We start from the raw sequence: 21324 nt of genomic DNA on the forward strand, positions 1-21324 counted from the left end.
CTACTGTCAAATTTAAATGACTTCTACATCTATATCTACATCCATACTCCGCAAGCCACCTGACAGTGTGTGGTGGAGGGTACCTTGTGTACCTCTATCGGTTCTCCCTTCTATTCCAGTCTCGTATTGTTCGTGGAAAGAAGGACTGTCGGTATGACTCTGTGTGGGCTCTAATCTCTCTGATTTTATCCTCATGGTCTCTTCGCGAGATATACGTAGGAGGGAACAATATACTGCTAGACTCCTCGGTGAAGGTATGTTCTCGGAACTTCACAAAAGCCCATACCGAGCTACTGAGCATCTCTCCTGCAGAGTCTTCCACTGGAGTTTATCTGTCATCTCCATAACGCTTTCGCGATTACTAAATGATCCTGGAACGAAGAGCGCTGCTCTCCGTTGGATCTTCTCTCTCTCTCTTCTATCAACCCTATCTGATACAGATCCCACACTGCTGAGCAGTATTCAAGCAGTGGGCGAACAAGTGTACTGTAACCTACTTCCTTTGTTTTTGGATTGCATTTCCTTAGGATTCTTCCAATGAATATCAGTCTGGCATCTGCTTTACCGACGATCAACTTTATATGATCATTCCATTTTAAATCACTCCTAATGCGTACTCCCAGATAATTTATAGAATTAACTGATTTTCAGTTGCTGACCTGCTATATTGTAGCTAAATGATAAGGGATCTTTCTATGTATTCGCAGCACATTACACTTGTCTACATTGAGATTCAATTGCCATTCCCTGCACCATGCGTCAATTCGCTGCAGAGCCTCCTGCATTTCAGTACAATTTTCCATTGTTACAACCTCTCGATATACCACAGCATCATCCGCAAAAAGCCTCAGTGAACTTCCAATGTCATCCACAAGGTCATTTATGTATATTGTGAATAGCAACGGTCCTGCGACACGCCCCTGCGGCACACCTGAAATCACTCTTACTTCAGAAGACTTTTCTCCATTGACAATGACATGCTGCGTTCTGTTACCTAGGAACTCTTCAATCCAATCACACAATTGGTCTGATAGTCCATATGCTCTTACTTTGTTCATTAAACGACTGTGGGGAACTGTATCGAACGCCTTGCGGAAGTCAAGAAACACGGCATCTACCTGTGAACCCGTGTCTATAGCCCTCCGAGTCTCGTGGACTAATAGCGTGAGCTGGGTTTCACACGATCGTCTTTTTCAAAACCCATGCTGATTCCTACAGAGTAGATTTCTAGTATCCAGAAAATTCATTATACTGAAACATAATACGTGTTCCAAAATTCTACAACTGATAGACGTTAGAGATATAGGTCTATAGTTCTGCACATCTGTTCGACGTCCCTTCTTGAAAACGGGGATGACCTGTGCCCTTTTCCAATCCTTTGGAACGCTAAGCTCTTCTAGAGACATACGGTACACCGCTGCAAGAAGGGGGCCAAGTTCCTTCGCGTACTCTGTGTAAAATCGAACTGGTATCCCATCAGGTCCAGCAGCCTTTCCTCTTTTGAGCAATTTTAATTTTTTCTCTATCTCTCTGTAATCTATTTCGATATCTACCATTTTGCCATCTGTGCAACACTCTAGAGAAGGAACTACATTACAGTCTTCCTCTGTGAAACAGCTTTGGAAAAAGACATTTAGTATTTCGGCCTTTAGTCTGTCATCCTCTGTTTCAGTACCATTTTGGTCACAGAGTGTCTGGACATTTTGTTCTCGCTTCCCACGCCCGGGTTCCCGGGTTCGATTCCCGGCGGGGTCAGGGATTTTCTCTGCCTCGTGATGGCTGGGTGTTGTGTGATGTCCTTAGGTTAGTTAGGTTTAAGTAGTTCTAAGTTCTAGGGGACTTATGACCACAGCAGTTGAGTCCCATAGTGCTCAGAGCCATTTGACCATTTTTTTGACATTTTGTTTTGATCCACCTACCGCTTTGACATAAGACCAAAATTCCTTAGGATTTTCTGCCAAGTCAGTACATAGAACTTTCCTTTCGAGTTCATTGAACGCCTCTCACATAGCCCTCCTCACAATACATTTCGCTTCGCGTAATTTTTGTTTGTCTGCAAGGCTTTGGCTATGTTTATGTTTGCTGTGAAGTTCCCTTTGCTTCCTCAGCAGTTTTCTAACTCGGTTGTTGTACCACGGTGGCTCTTTTCCATCTCTTACGATCTTGCTTGGCACATACTCATCTAACGCATATTGTACGATGGTTTTGAACTTTTTCCACTGATGCTCAACACTATCTGTACTTGAGACAAAACTTTTGTGTTGAGCCATCAAGTACTCTGAAATCTTCCTACCTTTTTTAATATTTCTATTTACGGCTGAAATCATCGATGCAGTAAACGCTTTATGATTGCTGATTCTCCGTTCTGCGTCAACTGTTTCAAATAGTTCGGGTCTGTTTGTCACCAGAAGGTCTAATATGTTATCGCCACGAGCCGGTTCTCTGTTTAACTGCTCAAGGTAGTTTTCAGATAAAGCACTTTAAAAAATTTCACTGGTTTCTTTGTCCCTGCCACCTGTTATGAACGTTTGAGTCTCCCAGTCTATATCTGGCAAATTAAAATCTCCACCCAGAACTATAACATGGTGGGGAAATCTACTTGCAATATTTTCCAAATTATCCTTCAGGTGCTCAGCCACAACAGCTGCTGAGCCAGGGGGCCTATAGAGACATCCAATTACCATGTCTGAGCCTGCTTGAACCGTGACCTTCACCCAAATTATTTCACATTTCGGATCTCCGTCAATTTCCTTCGATACTATTGTACTTCTTATCGCTATAAACACACCTCCCCCTTCACTGTCCAGCCTGTCTCTGTGGTATACGTTCCAATCTGAGTTTAGGATTTCATTACTTTTTACATCTGGTTTCAGCCAACTTTCTGTCCCTAGTGAAATTAATTTCCACTATGATTGCAAGTACTTTCCTAAAATTCTATGGAATGTAATTTGATGAGTACGGAGAGAAACAGCACTGACACACATTTAACACACATGAAAATGTGAGAAATTCCATGAGTGTATCAAAAATTAGTGAAGAACATAATATTGCCACAAGCAGAAGAAAAAACATAGGAATACAGATGCAGTAATTCTGTGGTTCCTTACATCACAACATTACATTAGATAACATGTATTGTATAGAAGACAGAAACACATTTCACACAATTAGAAAATTGTGCAGAAGGATAGCACCTGTTACCACTATGTGCATTTTTAGTTGTTCCTATTTTCCATACACCACAAGTTAAATATAATTTACAAATACAAGATAAACATGTACAAAAAACTAATAGTACTAACTGGTCTAATATATTTACATATAGTTTGTACATAACTCTTACTGTATTTGCTGAAAGACATTGACTTGAAACAGTAGAATAATCCCGTTAGTACCAACTTCTGTTTTGCTCTTCAATTCATTAATGTATGTTTCTTCTTCACATCCCACTTTCATTTCTTTCACAGTTACAACAAGCATTTCTTAATGACATTTATACTGAAATACAGCTTCTGATGCTGTGTAGTGGAGCATAATTTTATCAACCTACACAAAATAAGAGAGGAATGGAAAAGGATGTCAACTATACACTTTTCAAACAAACCATTCCATCATTTGCCTTAGTTGGTTGAGGGAAGCCACAGAAAACTTACCTGAAGAATCAGACAAGGGTGAATTGAATGTGGGTCAACCTTATCACCACTGTGCCAAGTGCTCAGTCCTGACAAACAACCTTTCCATGATGCACATACAGCACCATTCACTTGTTTGTTTAAGCTAATGGGTACTATTATGAAGGAGAATCTTTATTGAGCCATTCCTCATCTTCACAAGCATGTAGTTTCTATCTCTGTGAGCAAATGGAATCCAAAATCTAATCTAATCTATGCATCCACTGGCCACCCAATTTTCCAGCATCTCTACCAAAATATTAATATGTTTAACGGAAGAAGCACATGGGAAAGAACATATCCTTTAATTACAACTTCTCAACAATAGCCTGTTATAGAAGCTACAGATGTAAGTAACATCAAATGAGGAAGTTCTGATTCCACAGTCATCTGAAAGGAGGAATACAGTCCGCATTTCACGTACTTCTTTACAAAAAGAAGAAGATACTTTTTAAGTTAATTCAGAAACAACTTGGTAAGTAATTAATGCTATTAAAAAAACACTACTGCAAATTGTATTCTGTTTGTCACCTTAATTCATCACATTTGGAAACCTACATACTCTGAAAACAAATCAGAAAATACCTCTTACGGCCCCATAATACGACAAGTAGTTGGCTCCCTTATTCCATTTCATTTGTCTCTATTGTGCAACGTTTCTGCCTGAAGTAGAGGTTCTCATTTCATTTCAGTACATCAGTGCAATTGTTATTCTATTCCTTTCTATTTTACAACAAGGCAAACAAACTTGTACATCGAAAATGTCATTACCCAACATTTTTTATCTATTACCCTGAAATCTTCACTTTACATAGTGGTCTAACGTCTGCTGTATTTCTACAACGAGGTCATTGGTCCCATCAGATTAGGTAAGGATGGGGAAGGAAGTCTGCCATGCCTTTTCAAAGAAACCATACCGGTATTTGCCTGAAGCAATTTAGGCAAATCACGGGAAACCTAAATCACGATGGTCAGATCCGAGTTTTAACCTTTGTCCTCCCAAATGCGAGTCCAGTGTACTAACCACTGTGCCATCTCACTCAATCTCACAGTTGTGTCAAATAGGTACAATTGTATTATTTCATTCTTTATAATTTCTATTATTACAACTGCTTCTCCCTATATTTATTGCAGTCCTACTTATCATAACAGGGGCATCTAACAAAACTTTTGAAACAGTTTAATTTCTTAAAGGGCTGTTCGCATGCTACAAATGTGTGTAGTATGTAGTAAATGTTAGCAACAAACTATCATGTCAAGTTGAAAGAATCTAAGGGGAAGATGATGATGTATAGGCAATGACATGCTCACCACAGATTATGTGAATATGCTACAAAACGTGAACTTTAGATGTTGCCTGGGCAGCCCTGCTTTCACTTTCAGCGTTTGACACACATCAATATTTTTGGTATTGATACATTAGCAGTTAGCTCACTGTTACACTGAAATAGTTATACATTATTTTATACGAAATACAAAATGTTAGTTGAGAGAGGCAAACCTACAGCACTTACTGAGGACTAGGTCAGACTGGAATGTGATGGCATGGCTGCAAGTTCATGAAGCCTATGGATGTGAATGCAAAATGGTTATAGAGATCTGCAGCATACCTACTGGTCTGCATAGATTGGAATGTGAGAGTTTTATTTGCAACAAGCAAGCTACATGTCTTTAGTTATAAGCAAAAAAATCTCTTCACACTTTGACTGCTAATGTTTTGCGTTAAAACCTTATATTTGATCCTATAATCAAAAGCTTATGTCTTTATTGTTAAGCAATTGCCCACTGAGAACCACATGTTTGTCTCTTATTTTCTTAACGATCATCATTCATGGCAGCTGTTTATGAACAGCACAATTGGAGCACAGATGGTCTTTAGTACAGTTTGACTCTTACAGCTAGGCCTGAGAATAGGAAGCAAACTTTACAGTTCAGTGAATAAATGTCGTCATGTATCATAACTGAGTGTGAGAATCCTATGCCTCTTCTGCAATCCCACTGCTTCATCTTTTGCTGTAGTAACACATGATACAGATGTAAGCTGTTTGTGCACAAAATACGAACAATTGTGGACTGACTTATTCCAGAGGTATTCACAATTTCTCTGGCACTAATATGTGGATTACGAGCAACAGCTACAGAAAAAATTATTTCAAATGCTCTACTCTTGGCAGGCTTGCCTATTTTCCTATGAGTAGTACTCCAGCACCTTTCCAATAATAATGTTTGCACATTCACTGACCTGTCACACTTTCTGCACATCATCTGTCAGGATATCTTTGTGTTTACAGCTCAGCTGTTCTCTTCACATGCCTTCTGCATTCTCCACAAAAAAGTAAAGTATCTAGTTTGTCTTGGTTCTTGAAACAAATTTAATTTTTAAAACTAATCAGCACTTGAACAATGCAGAATGTATGCTACATTTCCTCTGTGCCCATTTTATACCAGTAATGCAGTGGTCCAACACACTGTTTGTTCCTTATCTCATGTGACAAGTTTCATTATTTGGATATGAAATAATGAACTTCTACATAATACAGCAATCAGTTTCATGTTCCAAACAGATAAATCTTAAGTTCTAAATATTAAAATTTCTTCAAAACTACCAATCAGATTTTGAACAGTGAAATGTCATTAAATTCGTCTCTTTTAGAGCTACGATACTAGCAGCAAAAATTATAGTAATTTCATTTGAAAATGTGAGCTTGATACTAATAAACCTGTAGTTAATATAGTTATGGAAAGAAAGTATAAGTCATTTCGTGAGACAGTCTCACAATTGTTATGGGTGAACACAAAATTATGAAATATTCGAGATGAACAGTTTAGCTGAATCACCCTGCATTTGGGCCAACTTTCCATTTAGCCACCTGTAACTTTCAACAAGATGTGCAAAATCTAAATGAGACAACAAAGATTGTGTTGCTGTAAAATAGCGATATCCATACGAGTTCACTTTGAGTAGTTTTAATAAAAAGAGGTTTCTACTACCAAAGTGTATTCGAAAAAATAATGGGAATTTTGTAATTTAGTGTGTTATAGTTTCCAATTTGTTGTGTAGGTAAATGTGTCACAAAATTATCTGTACAGTGTTAGTCACATCAGATATTTAGTTTGTAGTCAACTGTCAAAAATGTGTTTTGCTAGCAGCAGAGATTGCTTACTTTGTATAAAAATTGATCAGAAAACCCATATTACATTCATTATAAAAACAGAATAAAGTGCAGTACAGTTTTAGAAATGACAGTATTGTGAAAAGGATAAATTGCTACTCACCACATGGCGGAGATGCTGAATTTCAGATAGGCACAACAAACAGACCATCAAACGTAAGTTTTACAGCCAAAAAGGCCTTCATCAGAATTAGACAAAACACACACACACACACACACACACACACACACACACAGGTAACACAAGTCATACACACATCACCACAGTGTCTGGCTGCCTATGTCAGATTGTGAGCAACAGTGTGTGATGGGAGAAGCACTCTAAGATGGTGGGACTAAGAAGGGGGCTGGGGTGGGAAGGAAGAGAAATAGCTGTATAGGGATGGGAGATGGAAAAGTGCTGCTTGTGGGAGCATACAGGGACAAGGTGCAGAGAGAATAGGGCAGCCAGGTGCAGTCAGGAGGATAGATGGAGGGCAGGGTTGGAGGTGACAGCAGCAGAAAAGGAGAGAGGTAGAAAGACTGTGGATGTGTTGGTAGAACACAGGGGTGTGTATTGTTGGAGTGGGAACAGGGAAGAGGATACGTTGATGTAGGACAATAACTAACAAAGGTTGAGGACAGGAGGATTACAGTAACTTAGGATATAATACAGGAAGAATTCCCACCTGTGCATTTCAGAAAAGCTGATGTTGATGCGAGGGATCCACATGACACATGTTTTGAAGCAGTCACTGAAATGAATAACATCATGGTGGGCAGTGTGCTCAGCAACTGGGTGGTTCAGCTGTTTCTTGGCATCAGTTTGTCAGTGGCCTTCATGCAGACAGACAGCTTGGTGGTTGTCATGTCAACATAGAATGAAGCACAGTGGTTGCAGCTTAGCTTGTAGCTCACATGACTGGTTTTAGAGGTAGCCCTGCCTTACGGGATAAATGACACTTGTGACCAGACTGGAGTAGGTGGTGATGGTAGGATATATGAGACAAGCCTTGCATCTAGGTCTATTGCATGAATACGAGCCATGAGGCAAGAGGTTGGGAGCAGGGGTTGTGTAGGGATGGACGAGGTTATTGTGTAGGTTTGGTGGGTGGCAGAACACCACTGTGGGAGGTGTGGGAAGGATAGTGGGTAGGACATTTCTCACTTCAGTGCATAATGAGAGTTATCTGAAACCCTAGTGGCGAATATGATTCAGTTGCTCCAGTCCTGGGTGGTACTGAGTCATGGGGCGAATGCTCCTCTGTAGCTGGATGGTGGAACTTTTGGAGGTGAGAGTGATGAGAAAGAAAGCATGGTTTCTGTACAGGGTTGGGATGGTAATTACAGTCTGTGAAGGCCTCAGTGAGACCCTTGTTATATTTTGAGACACTGCTTGTCACTACAGATGCAACAGCCACAAGTGTTTAGGCTTTATGGAAGGGACTTCTTGGTATGGAATGGGTGGCAGCTGTCAAAGTGAAGATATTGCTGTAGGTTGGTAGGCTAGTATGGACAAAGGTACTGATGTAGCCATCTCTAAGATGGGAACAACCTTCAGGAAGGTGGCTGGTTTGAGGACCAGGTGAAGTGAATAGGAAAGGAGGTGTTCAGGTTTTCAAGGAATGTGAATTGAGTGTCCTTATCCTGGATCCAGATCACAAAGACATCATCAATGAATTTGAACCAGGTGAGGGATTTGGATGTCTGGGTGATTAGAAAGGATTCCTTTAGATAGCCCACAAATAGTGTGGCTTAGGTTAGTGCCACGCGGGAACTTGTGACTCAGTACCACACAAACTGGAACAACTGAATCATATTTCCCAACACGGTTAAAACTACCTCTCGTCCTGTAATGAAATGAGGAGAGTCCAACCCACTATCCTTCCCAATCTTCCCACAGTGGTATTCCATCACCCACCAAACCGACACAATATCCTCATCCATCTCTACACAACCCATACTCCCAAACCCTTACCTTAAGGCTCATATCCCTGTAACAGACCTAGATGCAAGACTTATCCCACACATCATTCCACCACCACCTACACCAGTCCTGTCACAAGCATCACCTATCCCATCAGAGGCAGGGCTGTCTGTGAAACAAGTCATGTGATACACAAGATAAGTTGCAACCACTGTGCTGCATTCTATGTGGGCATGACAACTAGCAAGCTGTCTGTCTGCATGAACAGCCACCAACAGTTTGAAGCCAAGAAACATCTGGACTGCCCAGTTGCTGAGAATGCCTCTCAATGTTCATTTTAATGATTACTAAGAATGCTTCCAGGATGTTCATCATTTTAATGATTGCTTCACAGCCTGTGCTGTCTGGATCCTTACCACCAATATCAGATTTTCTGAAATGCACAGGTGGGAATTCTCCTTGCAATTTCTGGCTTCAACCTTCATTTGTCATTGTCCTGTATCCACCTATCCCCTTCCCTTTTCCCACTCCTGCACTAAAAAGCCCTCTGTTCCACCAACACACCCACACACACTTTACATCTCTCCTTTCCTGCTGACCCCCCCCCCCCCCCCACCATTCCCAACCCTGCCCTCCGTCTAACCTCCTGACTGCACCTAGCTGCCCTACCCTCTCTCCACCTTGCACCAGTATGCTCCGACAACCAGCACTTTACCGTCTCCCACTCCTACATTGCTAATACTTACCCTCCACGCCCTTCCCCCCCCCCCCCCAGCACCCCCCTGCCCCCCCACCCACACTGCTACTCCCATCATGTGTTGCTGCTCGCAGTCTGACCTTGGCAGCCAGAGACTGTGGCCATGTGTGTGAAAGTTGCATTCATATGTATGTGTGTGTGTTGTTTAATTCTGATGAAGACCTATTTGGCCAAAAGCATACTGTTTGACAGTCTTTTTACTGTACCTATCTGTGACTCAATGTTTCTGCTATATGGTGAGTTACAATCCATCCTACGGTTCACAATATTGTCATTATCCCATCCTGAATTTTCCATTGTTTTGTTTTCCTTTGTTTTTATTGTCTAATGCAGTACTATACTCTGTGCCCATCTTCCACTCTCTTCTTGCCTGTGTTTCACTCGTCACCTCCAAAACCGCAATGCATGCTCTACCTATGAGCCACACTGTAACAACATCTTGTCTGTGCACAACAGATGGATACAAGACTGCTCTGACTGTTGATGTAGCATCTCTTGTCCCACATTACTCCTGCCGATATCAGTAATCCTAGATCTTCAAACTAGGCACACACCCTGCCTCACTCTCAACGTATTTTCGCGTGTTATTCTTCATACCTTCCTGTGCCACGTGAACTTCTATTTCATCCCACCAACTCCTCCCCAACTCCCCATTCCTTCTCCTCTCTTATTCCAGTTTGCACATATTAGCTTCACGTAATCTAGTCACATCTGTTGACCCTCTTCTTCGCACTTATCTGACCCAGGACCTGCAATCCACATTACAATCTCTTTATTTGTTTTTTTTTTTCTTTGATTTCACTGTGTTTTCACATTAATTTCAGTTGTTTTTACCTTTTACTACAGGCCTTCTCCCTGTGGTTTCATCTTGTTTCCTCGTCATTCATCTGTTTCTTCCCCCCCACCCCCACTCCATGATTTGTCCAATGTATTTTGGTATTTTTTTGCAGGTATTTCTACATTTTTTACATATTTTTATGAATTTTTATCCTCCACCATGGACCCTTGCCCCTTCTATCTGCATCAATACAGAAAAGTTTCCGTATTTCTCACCAGAACGAACTCCAAAATACTTTTCCTGTGTTGTTGCTAGACTCATGGAATGCCCCCAAATGGCCTTACTACCTAATTACCCATCATCAGTTCAAACCTGTCCCTTCATGATAATTGCCACATGTTCATATTCTGCCAGCCCTCAACCTTCACCAACATAGACTTGCAAAACCATGTCAATCAGGCCCAAACCATCTTGCAATACCTCCTCTCCATCCATAAAATTCTCCTGCTATGCAATCCCAAATTCCTGGATTCCATATCACACAATGAAACTACTGCCCTCCAGGAACGAGAGCAGCATGTACATCATCAACCCCAAAAAAGTCTCCAACCTGTTCACTTCCTACTCCTGTCTTGGACTACATTATCCACCACCTCTACAACAACCTCCAAACCTCCCCCACTTCCTCCACAGCTGACAAACCCTGCTTCGCAGACCTACTATATTTACCCCATCCTCAAAAACTCCCTCCCAACACCCCACAGAATCGAGAACCTAAGCAGACTGAAAAAAAAAGAGTCATAAACCTTTTCTCCAAAACACTTATCCCCACAGAAGTGTAAGTCCCTCTTTAAGGTCTCACCTTCTGCCCCACTCCCAAATTCAATCATACTGTATTGTGAAAGACCTTCTCTCCTTTTCTCTGAAAGCCTTTGTTTTTCTCTATTGTCCTTGGGGCTATTATTTCATAGTCAGTAAGGCATGTCAATAATTAACAACATAATTAACACCACAACCTGATTCCAAAAGAGCCAATAATTGCAGGATATAATGATCACACACTTCACAAAATAAAACATCCCAGAGTGAGCAATTTTGGCAGAACATAGCATTAGTGCTTTGTTTAAAAAACAGAATATTCAACAAACATCAACATCAAGATACAATTGATACTGCTGTTTAATTCGATGATTAAAAATGATGGTAGCATCCTTCTGCAAGATACGATCAAACATCACAACCAAGTTGATACTTACTGGTGCTTTTGTTCTCCTTTACCTCTGTGATTTCACTTACTAGTTTTTGCAAAACTGATGTACCCTATCAGAGTCTTTTACACGGATCATTCCACAGGCCAATTCTTAAAGGACTAATTAAATAAAATGCCTTATCATTTAAGGATACAGGGTACTTATAAATGGTGGAAAAATAGAAATTTTTTTATGACTTTATTAAATTCTATAGTCTTTCCTGATTACATTGATACATACATTATAGGCTTTCAAATGAAAAATGACCTATATATACCAAGTTTTAAAGTTATGGTCATGTATGCTGCCAAACCCGCTTTATTTCTGTTACAGAAACCAGTATTATTTTGAAAAGAACTGTGAACCTTCTGTTTCCAGCGTTTATACATATGATACATGGTATATGTTGGTAACAGTGCAGGTTTCTAGTGTCTGTAAATGATTATCTTTGCCAGTATTTACTTTTGTTTAGGTGAAGCAGTTTGTTCAGGTGTTACTGAATGTTTGTTGCCCAAGTGCTACAAATATTTGTGGAAGTACATATCCTTTAGTGTGCAAATAATAAAAATTATTCCAAGCATCAAGGAATTCATTAAAGGAAATTCCGTGGTAACCAGTTCACACACAAACCAAGCCACACTGTTGAAAGTAACCTTTGTATCAGTTCTTCAAAGAAGAAACTCCCACATGGCACATCTGGTAATTCAAATTTTTGTGCTAACAACGATGCTGTTTGTAGTGGATTTGTTGTTGTTGATGTGGGCATCTTATCTTCTTTGATAAAGAAAAGTGTCGAAATGTACACAGCGTGATTGTGTAGGTTGTCTGGAAATAACTGAACAACAAAGTATCAGGAAGGGTTTAGCGTCACAATTAGTTGTTCTGTGTAGATCCTGCAATAAATCTACCTCGAAAATGACTTCAAACATTGTGCATAATCCATATGATGTGAATTTGAAGTTAGTGTATGCAATGTCTGCAATAGGACAAGGAAAAAAGGCTGTTCAAACGTTTTGTAGTTTGCTGGACCTCCCTCCTCCTCCATCTCCTCCTAGTAGGTTCAGCAAGTACATAAAAATACTTTTAGGTGCCTTGACAGTTGTGTCTAAAGCATCTATGAAACATGCAGTAGAAGAAACTAAAAATATTAGTGAAACCAGGGACACTGCTGTTGCACTTGACGGGATATGGAAACATCAAGGAGATCATTCCTTGAATGGTGTTGTGAGTGCTACTTCTCTGGAGAATGGAAAAGTTGTTGTTGTTGAGTGCTTATGTAAGTACTGCCACACCTGCTATGGTAGCACTGAAGGACATATTGAACATCAGTGTTCTAAGAATTATGATGGATAAGAAGAGATATGGAGTGTGATGGAGCTCTAAATATACTTCAGAGGTCGGTGCCCATTTATAACGTTAGATACACGAAGTACCTACGTGATGGGGACTCTAAAGCTTTCAATAAAATTAACAAGTTCAATGTTTATGGTGATACCTTGGTAACAGAACTGGAGTGTTGTGGACATGTGCAAAAGAGGATGGGTGCTAGATTGAGGAAGCCACGAAGAGAAACGAAAGGAAAGTTGCTATCTAATGGAAAAGCTCTGTCTGGCCAAGGCAGATTTACAGAAACTGAAATAGGCACACTTCTGAGTTATTATGGACTGGCCATTAGACAAACTGCACCTCTGAATGGTGTTACAGCAATGATAAAAGCTGTATGGGCCACCTACTTTCGTAAGTTGTCCACAGATGACCACCCTGCTCACAGACTTTGCCCTAAAGGAGCAGATTCTTGGTGTGGTTACCAAATAACACAAGAAAGTGGTCAAATATGCCTTCATAAGCATTCTCTTCCTGAGCCTGTTATGAATGAAATAAAACAAATTTTTAGAGACCTGAGTAACCCTGTTTTGCTTAGTAAATGTCTTCATGGGGGCACTCAGAACACATATGAAAGTTTCAACCATTGCATATGTAAAAGATTACCCAAAAATGTTTTTGTAGGACTAAATACAATTAAAGTTGGTTTACTAGATGCAGTGATATGTTTCAATGATGGAGTGATAGGAAGGTTGGAAGTCCTGAGAAATTTAGGCATAAAATGTCACTCTAATATGGAAGATCAATTGCTTGCGTGCGACAGACAACGGATGCATGAAGCTGAAAGATTCGCCCTTCCAGTTAGCAAAGAAGCAAGAAATGCTAAAATGAATGCCAAGAGGAAGCTTGAAGATGAAAAAATGCTGCAGGATGAAGACTATTCTTCAGGAATGTTCTGAGGCACAGTTTAATTGTAATCTTCATTCGCAATTTCCCGCAAGTTGTATTTTTCAGAATTAAGGTACAAATATTTCCTAAAGTTTATAAAGCATTGCTCTAATTTTTTTCTGTAACTTCCAATAGTCCATACTCACATAGTAGCCCTAAGCTTTACTGCAAAATCAATTAAATTATAGAAAAAATAACATTTTTATTGAGAAAAAAAATTACGAATATTAAAATGTAAGATGTGATTTTTTTTTTATCTTTGTAATATACGTAATAGGTGGAATTAAATAAGTCTAGAACCTCAGCCATTATGTCATGCACATTTGGTAAGAATTTGGTCTCTTTAAAATGTGTAACATTGGATTAAATGGTACCTCAAATTTGAGGAAGCATTTAGGGGAAAAAAATTGCATCAATTTCTTTGTAATTTTTTAATAACCCTAATCAGGTTCGAAAATATTCAAAATACTTCTAATTTGTTTAGAAAGAGTGCTGTATTATCTGATATCAACCAAAAATCTGTAAAACATATACATTATAAACAGTGCCTGAAAGAAATAGGTGTTGATATTTACATAATACTGAGCCGGAAAAGTAGCCTGTACCCTTAACAGTATATTAAAAACCAGTTAAATGCTGTTTTAAAATACAAAGTGAATGCAAAAAAGTTAACACTCTCTGTACCAAAGACAGGAAAAAATCTAATTCTGTGTATTTGATTTCTAAATCTGTGCAGTCACCTGAGGCAATTCTCGCTTCTCTCTCACCAATGCCACAGTTACCAGGGAAATTATTACTGTCCATCTGCGACAAATCAGTGAGAAACATCTCTATAGTGGTGTCATCCCATCCCTCTTCTGGCCATTTTCTCTGTAAGCAGAACACAAAAATCAATTTTCAGCAGTAGAGACAGAAGACCAAAACATTTTTCCACTACTGTTAGCACGTTGGTAATGCATTTCACATAAGCAATCGGAGGGCAAGTTTAGGTATCAATGGGAGGTCACAGATCAATCAATATTATCAATGCTGAACATAAAGCAAAACCTGTGGTTGCGGTTAGGTTGGGACCTCAAGTTTAGCTTAATTTCACCAACACAAAACAGGCCTTTTGTTATTCTGTCACTGGCAATATAAAACTAGATGTCAACACACCATGTTGCTTCCGAACACCCGGTGAGAGCCACCTATGCCTAATTTAGATTAAAATAATTTTGTGATTGTCATTTGGCCAGTCACTAGCCAACCTTAGTTTGTTTCTCAAGAGCCACATGCTCAATGTATTGCTCGTTTAGTTGCCACAAGTGGAGCATCATCAAGTATGGCTGGCAGCATGTCCGAAACTTTGCCTTCCCAACCCCACCCCTCCACCAACTCAACCACAGCAATCTGTCAATCAAAAAGTTATTTTATTCAAGCCATAAACATGGTGGAATTTGTTCTCAGCACCACCACAGCATCTACCAATCATGCAGATTTTTATGAATTTAAATAGCAGGACTAAAAAAATTGGAGATAATGTGTCCACAGCAGGGTCGACAGAAGCGTCCGATCCCACGCGTCTGCTTTGTCCCGTGACGTAAGGGTGTTGTCGTGTGTGACGTCATGAAGGCGCGGAGTTTGGTTTGAGTGTGGCTGTCTCCAGTTCTGTTTTATCTTATTTTATTTACTTTTCTGATCTATTCATTCTATCTCGTGAGATTTTTTTTTTTTTTTAAAGACAAAAAACACTAATCAGCTACTGAAGCATCTTTATCTTCTATGGGTTGCAGGGGTTACGACCCCTGGGGAGGTGGGTGGGTATTCATGCATGGCTGTCTTCACTTACACGTTGTATCTACGCAAGGCGTCTAAATTTGTTTATATTTAGTTTGCCCCCCACCCAAAACACCCCATTTCCTGCTAGTGTCATTAGGCTTCTTGTGGAAAGTGTGTGTGTTTTTTGTTTCCGCCATATTTGTGACGTCATGGGTCAAAGCAGACGGGTGGGATCGGACGCTTCCGTATTTCCCCACAGCATTATACCACTAATTAAAAATGTTATTTATATAGTATAAAAATATTCAGTACATTAATACAGAGAAAAACATTATTTTACAAAATTATTTTTCATATTTACTGAAAGATAGTACGCATATCAGTTTACTGTGGAAATAGCACGAGACTGGGCAGGCAGAACTTCAGAATATAACTCACAAAAGTATAGTCATGCCAGTAAAAGAGAAATACAGATTAAACATTAATCAAGGAAGATGAATTCTCTGCTAGTCACATGCTGAGTTAGATTCAAGTAAATTTTCATACGAACACTCGCTTTAATAAATACTACAGTTCTATTATTATTTGATGCAACAGCGACGTCTTCACCGAAATATTTATGCTAAGCAGTGTGCGAGAAAGTTGACAACTGGTTTTTGTGGAGAAATGTTATCTGAATTGCTTCTGACCTGCAAGAAAATATTTGTCATCACCAATGTAGTTTTCTTGAATATAAATATAGCATATAATTGCTGTGTCATCTCATCTTATTTTTAATCTGATAACAAACTACAGGAGATTATTAAAATTATGTTGGGGACTAAAAACCATTCACTAATGTATTCACAAAAGTTGTCACTCCTTCAGTTCGTACTGCAGAACGGAAATCATGCTACTAAAGGACTTCCTTATACCATAAAGTGCTTTCATTATTGTGAATCAATGAATATTTGCTGCTTCTCTCGTTTTTAACTTATTTATCTTTCCTTTCATCCTCCTTTCTCTACTTTGCCAATTTATTTATAATAATTTGGTAGTGTTACTGTATAGTTTTGTATATATTTTTATTATAGGTTAACAGACTGATTCAATATGTCTGTCAGGAATTTAAAGAATTGGACGTTTACAATCAGCTGAACAAATTTGTTATTATTTTCTACCAGTATCAGTCACAGCAACCATCTTCACAGGAACAGTATATCAACAAAAGCAAATGGACAATGTCCACATGCGATAAAGCAAGTAAGTTGTCAGGCTGATCACTGTTATCATGTGGAAGTACTTAAGATACTTATCAAAAAGCTGTGCATTACAAAGAAAATTGAATTGCGTAGCCATCAAATGTACAGATTTTTTTAGTACTTCTACATATTTTCCTTGATAAAGTTGACAACTTACGCTTTTTATCCTGTGTGTACATTGTTACTCTTATCCAACAAAAATAAGTGAACAAAGTGACTGAGAGTTAGTTGTTTACACTACTATAGCAACAACCAATCATAGCACGAGTAGGATTACACACTCTGCTATATGCACTGCTGTCATACCGCTCTACTACCTCAGCAGCAGAAAATTGTGCTGTATCACTTAATTGTTGTGATCTGTTCTTTGTTTTGCTTCTCTGTGTGGTATGTTCCTTTAACAGAATGAGTGACGCAAACTGTGAAATTGCTTACGAAAGTGATAAGATCAGTAGGATCCTGCAAAGTGAACTGAAGACTGCATGTTAATAGGGAACATGTGAACATACTCAGTACGGAACTGCACAGCTGGTGCTACCGGAGCCATGTTGTGCTTGCGCATAAAAGTGAACTGACAACATGCCCATCTTTCATGCTTAACTGGCAATCATTTTGTTATTCTAATCCATGTATAGTCTTTCAGTGACAATAGTTGCTATGACTGAAACTAAAAGAAAATAATTAATAAATCTGTATAGCTGATAGTGAACATGTAATTCTTCAAATACACGATCATGTTCTGTGAATACACTCATTTCTATGTAGCAATTTGCATTTACTAATAGGAGGTACATTGTTAATGTTATGGCTGGGTGTTAACAATGATAGCATGTTGTAAGCAAAATAATAAACCATTGGGTTAAGGCTACACATTCACAAGTACTACACAGCATACAAAGCCATACTTACTGGCTATTTTAATTATTCACTTTCCTGTAACACAGCTAAGCTGAATGATCTATCCATGAGAAATACATAGTAATTGAACAAAATAGTGTCAACTTATTATTATGTGGACATACTTCTAGCTTCTCTCTAATTTAATCAAACAAATTTACAAAACATTAAAACTATGATAATTTAAAACTGCAAAAACTAAAACAAATAAAACAAAAAGTGTGATGATAATGTTCTGCTAAGTGGCATTGGATCTTTGTGTCATCCCACATAGCCTAATAAAGCAAAGCTACTGACACTTCTGGCAACCGATTATGTTGAACTTCTTCAATGGAAAAACTTCCCACTAACAAGGAGGAATGCCATCCCTACAGAGGGTACACTTACTTAGTGATCAATGCACTGTATTTGTTTTACAATGAGGTGGCTTACATAAGCCTTACAAAGCTTACATTAGGCAGAGAAGTGCATGTTCCAGTTTTGAACTCTGCTAAATGTGCAAAAAATTAATCGACAGTACCCAAGAAATTGAACATACTGGTTGTCAGTGGGATGTAAACACTTGGAATGTTGGCCAATCCCGCATACAAATGTACAACAACCATTTACACTTATAACAAACGTTTCTTAAAATACGGGTAGTAAGTAGTATTATGCTATGGCGATATGAAAACTACAGTGTTCTCGTATTAACGCCAAATTTTATCAACACGCTAAACAAACACAAATTCACACACCTGATACATGTAGATATTAATAATGCTTATCAAGTTTCAACATACTGCGGATGGCAGCGGATATATTTATGGGCTATTCGTATTTCAAGATGTGAAGGTAAAGCTTTCTCGGGCCTACCTGTTCAATGAGTTGTCTGACGAGGCTCTCTCTCGTTTTCTTTGCTGCTGCCGCTTGTTGCAAGTAAGTCGCCGGAATTAGCCGTTCAGCTAATGTGAAGCTGTGACTATTCATATTTTCACAAAATCGGAGTCGGCTGGAGAGCTTTGCGGTGCTAATTTGTAACTGCCATTCCTAATAAACAGTGCGTCACATGAGGTATGATGTTGATACAGAAATGAAAACAGGTGTCATTGATGGCGAGCACTATCAGACAAATGAAGAGAATACCCCCAAGTACAAATACTAATTCAACATGAACATGAATTCAAGAATGCACTGTTATATTAAAACAATCGGGGAACATATTAACGATGCACTTGACACGTAAACTGCAAAACTCGTAACTACACATTTTTAACACTTTCCAGCATTTCGCCTGCGTTTCTATGAAATATTTTTGACTTTTGTTTCAAAACAATCCCAAGTGCTCACAGAAAATACTGAAATAGCATAAAATTTGCAGAAACCACGTACCAAAACCTCAACACCCTTCCTTCGTTGCTTTCTTTCCCTTGACACATGCGCGCTAGGTATTTCGTCTGTTCACCGTTTTAGTAGCAGTGTTACTCAACAGATGCCGCTAATTGTAGATTAGTAGTAGACTCTATACAGGCGCTCTAATTACTAGGTATTCACAATTAAGGAATGTGTCCAGTAGCTCATACACGAAGACATCAAATCAAATACCAAAAACGGCATTTAATAATCTCGTATTCATTAACTCAAAACGTACTATAGCGCTCGAGGAAAGACTATGTAAACCACCGGCGAAATAAGAACGCTTGCAATATTTCAATTCTTTTCGGCTGTAAACGTAATTGCAGTTTGGGGCGTGAGTCGGATCAAGTCCGCTTACATTAGGATGGAGTCATTAACATGCTCCGGCAAGCAAATATCCGCAGAAGTTCAAGGTACACGTCTCTGGAAAAAAATATTGACGAAACAGTAATTCAGACCAATGACAACAATTTGAATACCGGTAAGTAAGTATTAAAGTTAATGCAAAACGCTAATAAACCAGAAAATTTTTGTCTCAGTCCAAACTAGCATTTAAATGTTAATGAGAGTGCTGACATCGATGTCGTTAGTGCAGTCTTTGGAAAGAAAGAGACTGAGATTTCCCTTGAAATTGTTGAAGGGTCCATTCCAGATTTCGTCCGAAACAACTCAAACAAGCCACAGAGACCTTTTTTAAGTACATATGGTGGCCAGAAAGAGATTTTAATACCGAAACTGCTACAACTCCTCCACCTCACTTGCATTGTTAGCACAGATCCGTATCGGAATTAAAGAAAACTTAAGAACTATTCGCCGTCAATACCTCGTACAACAGATTCGTCTGTATCGATCGCTGATGGCAAACAAACTGAAGAAATAACCTATGCCTACCTCCATTCGATAACAAGAGCCAAGATAATGGAAAAAAGTGCGTAAAACTTTATTTTTGGGATCAGACGCCTCATTGATATACAATGGAAACTTTTTCCTCGCTGGAAATTTTAAGAGGGCTTAATTAGCACGGCTAGCTGTTACAGTATGTTAACTGTAATTGCCCGATCACCTGTGGGTTTGTAGAAAGCGGAGTAAGCAAGCTCACCAAAGCTATCGACAAGGGCTGAGGAGTTGCGGCGGGAGGGGGTAACAAGCCATGCCTGCCTATCGCTGTGGAGGCACCGTAACCCGCACCTCTTGCATTACGCACGGAGGTAAAAATCATTGTTTATCGTACCAATAGCAAACTCACGCAGTACTGTTGGATAACCAACGTTGGCTGTAAGCAAAAACAAATTATCAGATAAGGTTTTCAGGAAGAAAGTTTTGACGTTGACGTTGGTGAGAGGAATCGTTTTGTCCTCTGCTAATGGCGGGAGTTAACATTTTATCGTCGCGATCACTCAATTTATAGTAGTGGGTTTCGCGCTTTTTTTCTTATTAATATTTATTTATCATTTGCTTTGTTTTCGTGATGAATTGGAAATGTTCCGTGATGACTTGAATATTTTTTTCCATTGAGTATTCTTCTTTAAGAGAGGCCAGATATCTGAAAGAGAAAAATAATTCAGATTTTACAATGCCAGAACAGCTTCTACATTTTGCATACATCAGAACATAAATTGATGAAGCATTTTTTTACATAACCCTTCAAAAAATGAAAAAAAATCAGCTCTATCCCAAGGGGAAAAATGACATCATTTTCTATGTAGGAAAAAAAAACATTATAACAAGGTAAACAGGCTCTGTGTACTCCCTTATATATATTGTACTTACATATTTTTATTGGCCATTAAATGTCGATTTTGAAATGATTCACTTCTCAACAATTTACCACATAAAACTGATGAAGAATATCTGCTATTAAATTTGCTTTGGTCATAATAAACTTTATCTTGTTAGTTCCTCAATTCTGATACTACACTCCGACTTTCTGTTTTATAGGTTATATATCATACCTCACTTTCACCATTCAGTACTGGGCTAAGTAAATTGACATAATTTTGATGCCCATCTAGTGTGAATCCTCCACCACTTGGTGATGACATGACATGAGAGTCTGTTCCAGTCTGTTGATATGTAGTGTGAATCGACCTTTCTTCTGATTCAGGACTAGAGCTGATCGGCAAATTTGCAGTTAACATATTGTTCATATTATTGAAATCTCTGTATATTGTTGTGGCCATTACATTGGAAGTTTCGGGAACATATACAAGAAAGATTATTTAATCAT

At 39.0% G+C, this 21324-nt stretch overlaps 1 protein-coding gene across 1 annotated transcript in view; it reads right to left on the reverse strand.

Moving 5' to 3' along the window:
- Positions 1-19381, reverse strand: part of LOC126175637 (O-phosphoseryl-tRNA(Sec) selenium transferase) — a 102701-nt gene extending 83320 nt beyond the window's left edge. The window contains exons 1-3 of the mRNA XM_049922527.1: positions 19074-19381; positions 18558-18731; positions 14547-14676 (exon numbers count right to left, since the gene is read on the reverse strand). Coding sequence (XP_049778484.1) covers positions 14547-14676; positions 18558-18671 — 244 coding nt within the window. The 5' untranslated portion in view covers positions 18672-18731; positions 19074-19381. The remainder of the gene's footprint in view (positions 1-14546; positions 14677-18557; positions 18732-19073) is intronic.
- Between the last annotated feature and the right edge of the window lie 1943 nt (positions 19382-21324).

This window comes from Schistocerca cancellata, chromosome 3 (genome assembly GCF_023864275.1).
Source record: "Schistocerca cancellata isolate TAMUIC-IGC-003103 chromosome 3, iqSchCanc2.1, whole genome shotgun sequence".
Classification (NCBI taxonomy): domain Eukaryota; kingdom Metazoa; phylum Arthropoda; class Insecta; order Orthoptera; family Acrididae; genus Schistocerca; species Schistocerca cancellata.